The 13,167-nt window shown below is 39.7% G+C and overlaps 1 protein-coding gene across 3 annotated transcripts in view; it reads left to right on the top strand.

Moving 5' to 3' along the window:
- LOC126482304 (ataxin-2 homolog) overlaps positions 1-13,167 on the top strand; it is a 300,551-nt gene that overhangs the window by 194,008 nt on the left and 93,376 nt on the right. For all 3 annotated transcript variants that reach the window (XM_050106335.1, XM_050106333.1, XM_050106334.1), the window contains one exon: positions 1,432-1,615. In XM_050106335.1, coding sequence (XP_049962292.1) covers positions 1,432-1,615 — 184 coding nt within the window. The remainder of the gene's footprint in view (positions 1-1,431; positions 1,616-13,167) is intronic.

Genomic DNA, 13,167 nt, shown 5'->3' with positions numbered 1-13,167 from the left:
TTTCCAGTTACATTATTTTAATAAATTAAAATTTTATACAAGATGCGGCAGTTTTCACACGTCGCAATGTTTGTTACAACATATTGCCTGAATGTTTGTCATACACTAACATTTTTTTGTGAGTACATTCAGCGCCATACATGGATGCTGTTTGCAAAATGTTTTCCAATTAGATTTAGCAGTAAAGAAATAATAAATTAAAACATCATGCATGATGCAGCGGCTTTTCATGTATCTCAGTGTTTGTGATGTCATATCTGCTCAGTAATGCTTCATACACTGATATAGTTTTGCTAGTACATACAGTGGCATGTGTGAAAACTGTCTGCGGAACACATTGTGAATACAGTTAGCACTGAAGAAGTAATAAATTAAAACATCATACTTCATGCGATAATTTCACTGCATGAACAGAAAAAATGTAGTAAGTGATAAACTTTTCTGTGCGGCTGATCCCGGTGGAGGTTCGAGTCCTCCCTCGGGCATGGGTGTGTGTGTTTGTCCTTAGGATAATTTAGGTTAAGTAGTGTGTAAGCTTAGGGACTAATGACCTTAGCAGTTAAGTCCCATGAGAAAAATATTTGTAAAGGTTTGAGATTAGATGTAAAGTTTCCTACAAGACACTAAGTGCACTCATTCACAAATACTAGATGAATAAAGTATGAGTATTTTCACTGCTTTTTCACCCCCACCCCTTTGATAGGTAGGTGTTTCTTACCGCCACAGCAATTCTTACTAGACAGTAAGTGATATGTGTACCAAGTTTGGTTGAAATCGGTTCAGTGGTTTAGGAGGAGATATGGAACATACATATATGCACACGTACATTTATTTTTATAATACAAAGGGATGTCTGCTACTCATGTTTATGAATTCATGATTATCTATTTGAACAACTCTTGCATCCTGCATCCGGCCATCCTGATTTAGGTTTTCCATGATTTCCTTAAATCGCAACTCCTTCCACTCTATAGATGAATATCTTAACAGAGACTGTTAGGCCAGCTTAAATTAAAATATCTGTTAGATTTCAGTTGTGACAACACTTGGTCACAACAATCAAGATTAGGTATTTTGTATGTGATAAATTTACTAATAGTGCATAACATCGATTTCATTCTGACAGTGTATTAATTCTGTAAATACTAGGTGTTCCAGTTTACTGTCTTGTATTCACTTGTTTTGACAATCTCCTGACAAATGATCAGCGTAGTAAGTGTTATATTCAAATGTTTTAAATTTTTTATGTTATGATTTTTGACAAGTTCCACACCCACCAGAATCATCTCATTTTTTGGGTCTGTGGAATGAAACTGAATCTAATCTAATCACTAAATAATTCAATTAATAGACTATTTGTGGACCACCAATGTATATAAATTGCTATGTCTCCAATAACATAACATAATATGAGTCATTCCATTATTGCAGCCGAAGCTTGATTGGCCGTGGTGAAGATGATGCTTATTGCCGACTTCAGCAGGGAGCCAGCCGACATTCTTGTCATGCTGCTCCACCTCCTCCACCTCCACCACTGCTTGCTCCACAGCAGCCAACTGTTTACAGTCGGCCTGAGGTTGTGCCGGCTCCTGCTCCAACAGCTGCACCACCTACAGTAAGTCTGAAAAAAATGTAGTTGTATCATTGCTTTATCTTTAAAGTTTTTGGATGTTTTTCCATATGATTTTTATCGAAAGTCGACACTTTTTATAAAATTTTGTTATTTATGTTTGTCAAATTAGTACCCTAAGTCAGATTAGGAATGTTGAAGACAAATCCACGATGGAAATATGCACTGTCTGGTGAATTTATTCTCAAACAATGACGCGCAAAATCATAATAAATGGCTTGCCACATCAGAATCAAATGGTGTCTCAGAAAACAATTACTAGGTTCAATAATCAAACAATGGGAAATTTTGTGGAACGTTACAGGAATGTATTTTGTCTTCTTTGTTTTTTGTCGTCTTTGCAGTCACAGTTATACATATTATATAGGTTAATACCGTGTTTTGCAACTTTAATAAATTGATCTAAATAATACTTTCATTAGCCACAAAAGATGGTGTTGACTTATATAACCTATGTTGTTGTTGTTGTTGTGGTCTTCAGTCCTGAGACTGGTTTGATGCTGCTCTCCATGCTACTCTATCCTGTGCAAGCCTCTTCATCTCCCAGTACCTACTGCAACCCACATCATTCTGAATCTGCTTGGTGTATTCATCTCTTGGTCTCCCTCTACGATTTTTACCCTCCACGCTGCCCTCCAATGCTAAATTGGTGATCCCTTGATGCCTCAGAACATGTCCTACCAATCGATCCCCTCTTCTAGTCAAGTTATGCCACAAACTTCTCTTCTCCACAATCCTATTCAATATCTCCTCATTAGTTATGTGATCTACCCATCTAATCTTAAGCATTCTTCTGTAGCACCATATTTCGAAAGCTTCTATTCTCTTCTTGTCCAAACCATTTATCGTCCATGTTTCACTTCCATAGATGGCTACACTCCATACAAATACTTTGAGAAACGACTTCCTGACACTTAAATCTATACTCGATGTTAACAAATTTCCCTTCTTCAGAAACGCTTCAGAAATGCTTTCCTTGCTGTTGCTAGTCTACATTTTATATCCTCTCTACTTCGACCATCATCAGTTATTTTGGTCCCCAAATAGCAAAACTCCTTTACTACTGTAAGTGTCTCATTTCATAATCTAATACCCTCAGCATCTCCCGACTTAATTCAACTACATTCCATTATCCTTGTTTTGCTTTTGTTGATGTTCATCTTATATCCGCCTTTCAAGATGCTATCCATTCCGTTTAACTGCTCTTCCAAGTCCTTTGCTGTCTCTGACAGAATTACAATGTCATCGGCGAACCTCAAAGTTTTTATTTCTTCTCCATGGATTTTAATACCTACTCCGAATTTTTCTTTTGTTTCCTTCACTGCTTGCTTAATATACAGATTGAATAACATCGGGGAGAGGCTACAACCCTGTCTCACTCCCTTCCCAACCACTGCTTCCCTTTCATGCCCCTCAACTCTTATAACTGCCATTTGGTTTCTGTACAAATTGTAAATAGCCTTTCGTTCCTTGTATTTTACCCCTGCCACCTTCAGAATTGTTACAGGAGACTAATTGCAGTGTGGTGTGCCAGATGTGACAGTTAACACATATGTGATGTTCTAAATGCACAGTTCGTCTTGTATTTCTTCTGTTCTGTAATGGTGAAACATTGAATAACTGGCTGCATATTGCAAGATTTTATTTCAGTTCGGTTTGTATGTCTTAATCAGGCTGATGTCAGAGTTGGGAGTACAAGGTTTGTCATGTTCATGGTAGTCAATAAGCCAAACATTCTATGTGCTTCCAGTGTGTTGCCACTGGTCTTCATTACTTGCTCATTAGACGGAACTAGGCTTGTTGAGCAGGAAGGTCATGAACCACAAGATATTTGCAAGCTGCAGTGATCACTAATAGACATAGATAGTGGAATGTTGTGTTTCGAATCCAAGTAGGTGTTTACAGTGCCAAGGTTTAGTAACATCCCTGTTGTATATAAAGACGAACTCACGTCCAGTGTGTGTGATACAGTAGCATATGAAACACAATCTTCGTGTACACCTTCGTCTTCAAAGTACAATAACTCCCAGAGTGTTTGGAACAGAGAATACCATGAATATATCAAGGCGAATTTCACATACTTAATCGCAGAAGATTCCTGATTGTGAATCAGATAATATGTTCTAGGGTACTCAGTCTCCAAGCTTTAAGCTTTCGGTATCACCTCTTTCTAGGAAGCTATACTTAAGAAACTAATGCTGCTAAAAAGTGAATACTAAGAAGGCTGTCACAGGTATCTGCACTTGCAAATATGCTTGCAACGATAAAAAGTTACATTTTTTACACACGTTTCATATTGATATTGACTGCCATAGATACTCTGTGACATAGTAGTATATAAATTCTGGAATATACTGGAAAAAATCACCTTTGCAAGTATAAAAGCAAAGAGAATCCACAGGAAAGAATGGGAAAGCAAAGGAAGTCATTTTAAAGCCACTGGCTCTTGATATCGTAGAGTGAAAATAACTTCATGAGGTTACAGTGATAGGACATAGTAAACATGTTGTAAACAAGGTTCTTTCAAATTGTGAAATAGTTTACAAGAAAATATCTTCTGTGTGCTGTACATTTAATTTTTTATATTATTTATATGCTAAGGTGCAGCATGCATATATGTTTTTCTTGTTAACTACTACAATTTATATACAGCTGCTGTGGAAAAGAAACTGATTAAAATTCTTTTATTGTATTTTTCCTGTCTTTGGCCACACAAATGTTATCATAACTGGTTACATATGGTCTGTTCAAAATTAGAGAAAAGGAGAATAGTAAAATACTAAGAAACAAAATTACTGGCTCAAACCAACTTTAATTTTCTACTGTACATTCTTCACTATGTTACATAGTTACTTGTACCTGAACAAACAAAAAACTAGCAAGGGAAACTCCCCATCACAAACCCCCTCAGATTTAGTGATAAAAGGGTCCAGTGGACAGCCCGTCAAAACTGAACACAGATCAAGTGTGAAAAGAGGAAGAAGGTGTACTAAATTATGAAAAAAATGCAGAATGGAAACAGTGAACAGTCCAAGCACATGAAACACAACATAGAGTAGTGTAGAACAGACAGGGCATTATGATTAAGTGGTCACGGTGTTAGACTGCAAAGCAGATGAGCTGGCCTCAAAGCTCCCTGATGCCCGATCCCATTATTCAAATTTGTGTCTGTGTCATGCTGTAATGTCTGTTTGCAACAGCAAGGTGTAAGAAAGGAACCTACAATGAAAGTTGAGTCTGCACAACTACTCTATTAGCAGCCGAAACAAAGAGGCTTTTGAATGGGAACTGCAAATGTTTGATGACAAGGCAACAAGCCAACCAAATCGTCCACCGGTAAACACTTCTGGTGTGTCATACATGGCTTTAGTGATAGTACGTGTGTCATATGATAGGAATCTCTTATAGACGCACCTAATTTGTACTTGTGGTGGGTGAGTGAGATTGTCCAATATAGGTGTTCATGTGACTATGAATATGGTCACTCCCAAGGAAATGATGAAAACATAGTTCATCACATAAGCTGCAACAAATAAACACAACAGTTCCACAGTCACATAGTTTCTTTGTGCTCTCTCAAAACATATGTTTTTAACATTTTTGCATTCTGTTTTTATAGTTTTGACTATTGAATTCCTTTGTTTTAACATAGTACACACCCATTTATTTGTTGTTTTCATTTCTGTGAGGTATCTATGTGGTATCTCGCCTGTTCTCACTATTCATCACATTTACTTGTGACGGTAATGTACTCCTATCACATGACTTATATTCTATAACCAATAGAACAAACATTTCAGTGACCCGATGGACAATTCATAATGTTGTGGTGGTAGGGCGGGGGGGTGGGGGGGGGGGGGGTGAATTTAAAATAAGTGGTATGAGGGAGTTTTGAACTTGGCCCCGTCTGCTTTGCAGTCCCCAACAACATGACCACTTAACCACAACCCCATGGCTCTTCCACTTCCTCAATGTTCCACTTGTTAAGGCTGGACCATTCACTGTTTTTTAATCCCCCCCACACACACACACACACACACACATACACATACACACACAGTTCGGCACACCTTCTTCCTATTTTCGTGCTTGATATGTGTTCAGTTAATGACAGGCTATCGATTGGGCCAGCTAACCAATAAATCTGAATGGAAGGGGGGGAAGGGAGGGGTACGATGGGATGTTTCCCTTGTAAGAACCTAAATTACATAATCAAACTGACCTGACTTACTTGAACGCATTACATACTAACTCATACTTGTATAATTTACTACACTAAGTATTCAAGTAAGTTAAGCTGTATAAATAAATTTGTAACTTAGTTCCTTATTGTTTTCCTAGCCCCGATTTTTCTTTCCTTTTAATCAGATCATCTGATAAAGACTTGCAAAGAACATGAAAGCAATTGTCACATTTGTGTGATCAGAATAAAAATAAATAAATAAAAAAAATAGGACTCCATAAAAATCTATGTGTATTTGGATGAACTGAACCCTTTCCCCCTTTTCTGCCCTCCACCATTGTTACCAACAGTATCTGCTGATGGCTGTTGCACATCACTAACACAGAGAGAAATGGGAGAGATCTTCATTATCATCTTAGTTGTAATGGGACACTTATTCAATGACAGTATGGTAGCCCATCACCACTCATCAGTTTTAGCAGTCCAGCCCCATCCCATACATGCCTATATTGTAACAGCCATCTGCTAATGCAGCGAGGTTCTTTCTCCATGTGCCTGTGTCTGCCTCTGCCCAAGGCTCCCGGTTCTGCCATTCAACCAGACACCTGCGTACTATGGTTGCAGGCTAATGGGAAAAAGACGATAGCTCTGCACTGAGCTATGCTTTTGTTGGTCTAAGTTCAGTCACGCTTCTTCTCTTCAAGGTGACAACAATAGAGTTTGGTCCCGCTGATATGCTGCGACATATACACCGTGTGGCTATGGTCTTACTATCTTGAATAGTGCAGGATGTGGTACGGAGGCAAAAATATTGAGACTCACCCACTCCACACCATCTGTACAACTGCTACACAGCTGGGCACATAAAACAGTGTGACCATTTATAGAGTGTTGATTTCTTCAGCAGGTCTCTATGACGAACACAGTTCTTACTGTGCCTCTTGGCACCACTTTTTTCTTCAGTATTCATCATATCAGCAAGTGACATCAATATTGTGGCTCATTGTTTTAGGAACCACTATTAATTCATGAGGTTTTTTCAGTGCTCCTTATAATAGTTTAGTTAATTCAGTAAAAAAGTTTGTTTCTGTCTTAAGCCTCTTGTAAATGTTATTCGTTGTGCCAGTACCTAAGATGCGTGTTACCACTTACCAATCTGCCTCCCCTCAGTGGGGCTCACCTCTCTTGTGAGTATTTGCTTGGCCAATAACGTAGCCCCCGGCCCTTGCCGCACTACTCCCCTTTCCATGCTGCGAGTCGATCCTTCCACTATTCTTTTTTCTCCTTTGGCTTCCCATTCGATGGTCTTGCTGCTGATCACACAGGACATTCAGCCTCCCCCCCCCCCCCCCCCCTTCTCCCATTTTCTCTTTCTCTTTATACAACTTCTCATTTTCATTAAATGTGTGATGAGAGGTTTTGCTAGCGTATGTACCCATTGCGGCTGGGGCACAGGGACTCCCTGCAATGGTTCACTAGTGCAGTAACTGTTGCTGTGGCTGTGTGATGCCTAAGGGATGAGCCCCATTCAGAGTGATTGGCACCGAGATGAATGAGTCACTAATGAAGCAGCTCAAACTTTCTTCCGCTGCTGACGCTATTGACAGGTCACATCAATGTGACTGGAAAGTGTATTTCAGGAACAATCCAGAAATGAAAAGTACTAAATATTTGCTGGTGGTTGGGTCTGAACAGGTGTCTCACAGCACGCTAGCCATTGCAGCTAACCACTACACCATACTGCTTGCACCAGAGCTCGGTTTCTTTCTCCCTCTCCGGGAATAATAGCAGTTGGTCATTTCAGAAATTCTCATCACGACAGACTGCAATACATTGAATTTAGATCTTTTCATTGGTCCTCTGTAAGGTGGTGCTGGTGGATCTTTACATTCTGGTTATATTGTTAAATCCTCTTCCCCCATGATGAACATCAGCATCGAGAGTAGCCTGTCCCATTGAAGCTTTGAGATTGTTGACTGGGTCTTCAGTTTTATTGAACCTCTCATCTTTGATCTGCACCTCTGGACTGCAGCAGCACTTCATATGAAGGACACGGATGATGTCTTTGCGCTTTTGAGTAACTTTTCCGATAGTCCTACTTTCTGCACAGGAATCAACATCCAAGCCAAGTCTAGAACTGTATCTCACTGGTTGGTGCTTGACAGTGTAGCAGTCTTGTCTTATTTCGCTTGTATTTGAATGTCATTCCAATCTCTCTCTTCGACATCAATATACATCGAGAGCATATTTGCCAGTGTCTTAGTAAAGCATTCTGTGGGGCCATTTGTCTTTGGAAGTTAGGCAGTTTTCATCCTGCAAGTGAAGTCGCAACATGAAGTCAAGTGTGGTATTAATCTTTATTGGAAAACTTTTCCATAATCAGAGATCATCACATTGTGTGCTCCATTGTAGAAAATGATGTTCTTTACAAGGAACCTTGCACTTTCCAGAGCTTCAGTGGTCACCACATCTTCGTTGACATCATAGTGGGTGGGGTAGTTAGTGCAGATTATTACCCATCAGTTCCATTTGTCGACTTCAGGAACCTCCCCAAGAGGTCAATTCCAATTCGGTGGAATTGTACTGCTGCAGGCAGAATTGGTGCCAGATGCCCGGAGGTAACTGCAGCATATGCTTCCATTGTTGACATTGTTAATAGAGTGATAGAGGCCTGGCCAGTAATAAGTGCATCTCGTCATGTCCAGGTGACCAGATGTTAAGCACAGTGGAAAAACTTCAGCATAGCTGACCGTAGATGAGCAACCATTTCTGTCCTATTGGATCATAGTTTCTCTTGCACAATGTTTAATTAATTAATTGCAATTCTCCTTTGGTCAGTTCCTTCTTCAAGACTTCTATGGTTTCCACAGTTCAGAATCTTTCCTCTATTCAGCAACAGTGTCATTTAATGCAGCAGTGACTGAGATTTCATCCTGGCTACTATGTTCTACCAGAAGAATTCTTCAAAGGCAGTCATTGCCCTTGTGTTTGTATCCAGTTTTGTATACCACTATGATGTCATACTCAAGAAGCCTCTGTGTCCATCTCACCAGCCAATCCAGTGGATGCCTGAGACTGGTCAGCCAGAAAGTGGTTTGCCACAATGATGAATGGTTTGTCAAATAAGTATGGCCAGAAATTGTTGAGTCCCACATTGCGATTATGCTGAGGAGTCGGAAAATCTGTAACTGCTCTTATTTTCTCTGGTTTGAGACAGACTCCATCACCATTCACTAGGTACCCCAATTTTATTTCTTGGGTGACTAAGAGGCACTTTTTTGCTTTAATTCCAACAGTACCGACCGAAATGTTAAGTTTGGTGCATAAAAATAATAAATGTACATGTACAGTTGTATTTTATGACACAGGTCAAATGTCTGTCTACACTTCCTATTATATGTGTGTGTGTGTGTGTGTGTGTGTGTGTGTGTGTGTGTGTGTGTGTGTGTGTGTGTGTCATGTTAGTATCTCTTCTTGCTGCTCCACTTCTTTTATAAATTATGTGTAAATAACGTCCAGTGAAAACAAATGCATCTGACAGCTGTCATTTAAATAAAAACCAGTGTTCTGTCAGTTACTGATATGAATTGTGCCTAGAAATTTGAAGTTAATCAGTGTAGCCTAATACACTTAATCAAAATATTATTGTATTTTTTTTCTTAGCCAGAAGCAGTTCTTTGCTCAGTCCTATTAATATATCAGGCTATATTCAGTTAGAATTAGTTTCCTACTTTTTTTAGAAAAAAGAGTGTGTGCACCTTGTTAATGATTATCTGTTAATTTCAATTATGCTGATGTGTATGTAGGAAAATTTCCAACTACTACCAAGAAATAGTCTTGAGCTAGAAACTGCTTTACACTCACAAGTTTTTCCTTCAGTACAATTTCTTTAATGCCAGCAAAATTCTGTATCCCAGTTAAAAGGAAGAAGAAGAAATAAATCCAGAGTGCCATCACCACTTTGGTCCCTCAAGTGAAACAGTTATGCAAATCTCAGTCCTCATCACATGTTGGCTCATCATGTCCCACTAATGTTCCCTAATTGGATCAAGGTCTGATTTTAAACACTTCACACATCAACCCCCAATAACAATTACTTGCTCAGAATACCTATTTACATCTAATAACACTCTAAAAAAATTATTTAAACCTGGTTTTCATTCAACAAGCCTGAAGATCAGCCTGTTAATATTTCCATCAGCAAACTCCGGAACCTACACTACCAAAACCCAAAACACAATAATAGTTAGATAGCATAATTGCAAGATTTATAAGGATTCACTCTCTCTGAAGGAGACTCGCCACACCACTATTTTATCCTCGACTGTCCTCCCGATACCTGATGGTAAATTCCTTACCCAATCTGATTAGGTGAGCTCAATTTGCTCAACAACCCCAGATCATGGTCAGATGGAACTGTGGTCCAGCATTAACTGTCCATAAGCTCCATGTTAAGTACTTTTGGAACCATTAAAAGTGAACAAATGTACAATGCTACCTGTGCATTCAGCAATAGCTTCATTTTTAGTATCAGCCGTTGATGCAGCTTCATGTGGCCAGTTCTTCTTGGCAGGATCTTTGCCGCAAATTGTATATCCCCTGCCCCCGTTGCCATAGCTGTGTAACATCAGTTTGAAAGTGCTCTCTACAACATTACAAATGACCACATATAAGCACACACAAAAATTAGAAGATTATTGCTAGATCTCTTTTATTTTATTGTACACAGGCAGTTGCTGAGGAAGAAATTAAGGCCAGTTGCTGAGGTAGAAGATAAACCAATACTAAAAACATGATGCTAAATACCATCACATATTCTTGACCCATCACAGCGTGCAGTCTGAACACAATTCAACTCGGTTGTCTTTCGGCTTTCATGTTCCTGAAAATGTCTTTGAAAACCAACAATGTCATCCAGATGGCAAAGTTACGTCATCCATTTAAGGTGTCAAAGCAGGTTGTCCATCGTACATTGGAAGGTGACTGGAACATTATACAGACCAAATGGTGTAACTTTAAACTTAAAGAGGCCATTGCTTCTTTCGAGCCATCTAGGGTGTCAGCAATGTGCTATAATGTTAGACATCTTTCTTTGTAATTTGGGTCAGTCATTGGTAATTGACACAGACATGCTCTGTGCCTTCCTTCTTCTTCATGAGGACAACTAAACAGGATCAAGGAATGTCTGAAGGATCAGTGCTGTCATCTTGCAGCATCTTCTCCATTTCCTGAATTATCTGTTGTTCAGCTGGTGACACAATATACAGGCACTGGCTAGTTGGCAGATGATCCCAGTGTTGATATGGTATTCTAGCAATGGTTGCATGGTCTGTCTTTCCTCCCCTCTGAATTTGGAATTATCTGAAACTTGACACAGAATGGCTATCATTCAGTAACGTTCCTGTGTCAGGCCATGAAAATTCATTACAACCCCATAAAACAGTGCAGATTTACAGCTGCAAAAAATCTATGTGAGAACCTGCAGCAATTGTTCATGTATACACAATACAAAATGTGCACATCCCACAAAGGGCACTAATACATGTCTGGTGTCACAAAATACAGAATTATAGTACCCAATTCCCCCCCATGAACCATGGACCTTGCCGTTGGTGGGGAGGCTTGCGTGCCTCAGCGATACAGATAGCCGTACCGTAGGTGCAACCACAACGGAGGGGTATCTGTTGAGAGGCCAGACAAACGTGTGGTTCCTGAAGAGGGGCAGCAGCCTTTTCAGTAGTTGCAAGGGCAACAGTCTGGATGATTGACTGATCTGGCCTTGTACCAATAACCAAAACGGCCTTGCTGTGCTGGTACTGCGAACGGCTGAAAGCAAGGGGAAACTACAGCCGTAATTTTTCCCGAGGGCATGCAGCTTTACTGTATGATTACATGATGATGGCGTCCTCTTGGGTAAAATATTCCGGAGGTAAAATAGTCCCCCATTCGGATCTCCGGGCGGGGACTACTCAAGAGGATGTCGTTATCAGGAGAAAGAAAACTGGCGTTCTACGGATCGGAGCGTGGAATGTCAGATCCCTTAATCGGGCAGGTAGGTTAGAAAATTTAAAAAGGGAAATGGATAGGTTGAAGTTAGATATACTGGGAATTAGTGAAGTTCGGTGGCAGCAGGAACAAGACTTCTGGTCAGGTGACTACAGGGTTATAAACACAAAATCAAATAGGGGGAATGCAGGAGTAGGTTTAATAATGAATAGGAAAATAGGAATGCGGGTAAGCTACTACAAACAGCATAGTGAACGCATTATTGTGGCCAAGATAGATACGAAGCCCACACCTACTACAGTAGTACAAGTTTATATGCCAACTAGCTCTGCAGATGACGAAGAAATTGAAGAAATGTATGATGAAATAAAAGAAATTATTCAGATTGTGAAGGGAGACGAAAATTTAATAGTCATGGGTGAGTGGAATTCGAGTGTAGGAAAAGGGAGAGAAGGAAACATAGTAGGTGAATATGGATTGGGGGACAGAAATGAAAGAGGAAGCCACCTGGTAGAATTTTGCACAGAGCACAACATAATCATAACTAACACTTGGTTTAAGAATCATGAAAGAAGGTTGTATACATAGAAGAACCCTGGAGATACTAAAAGGTATCAGATAGATTATATAATGGTAAGACAGAGATTTAGGATCCAGGTTTTAAATTGTAAGACATTTCCAGGGGCAGATGTGGACTCTGACCACAATCTATTGGTTATGACCTGTAGATTAAAACTGAAGAAACTGCAAAAAGGTGGGAATTTAAGGAGATGGGACCTGGATAAACTAAAAGAACCAGAGGTTGTACAGAGATTCAGGGAGAGCATAAGGGAGCAATTGACAGGAATGGGGGAAATAAATACAGTAGAAGAAGAATGGGTAGCTTTGAGGGATGAAGTAGTGAAGGCAGCAGAGGATCAAGTAGGTAAAAAGACGAGGGCTAGTAGAAATCCTTGGGTAACAGAAGAAATATTGAATTTAATTGATGAAAGGAGAAAATATAAAAATGCAGTAAGTGAAACAGGCAAAAAGGAATACAAACGTCTCAAAAATGAGATCGACACGAAGTGCAAAATGGCTAAGCAGGGATGGCTAGAGGACAAATGTAAGGATGTAGAGGCCTATCTCACTAGGGGTAAGATAGATACCGCCTACAGGAAAATTAAAGAGACCTTTGGAGATAAGAGAACGACTTGTATGAATATCAAGAGCTCAGATGGAAACCCAGTTCTAAGCAAAGAAGAGAAAGCAGAAAGGTGGAAGGAGTATATAGAGGGTCTATACAAGGGCGATGTACTTGAGGACAATATTATGGAAATGGAAGAGGATGTAGATGAAGATGAAATGG

The sequence above is a fragment of the Schistocerca serialis genome, chromosome 5 (genome assembly GCF_023864345.2).
Source record: "Schistocerca serialis cubense isolate TAMUIC-IGC-003099 chromosome 5, iqSchSeri2.2, whole genome shotgun sequence".
In the NCBI taxonomy this organism is placed as follows: domain Eukaryota; kingdom Metazoa; phylum Arthropoda; class Insecta; order Orthoptera; family Acrididae; genus Schistocerca; species Schistocerca serialis.
The sequence above is the reverse complement of the archived record's forward strand: the minus strand, read 5'-3'. Positions and strand labels throughout refer to the sequence as shown.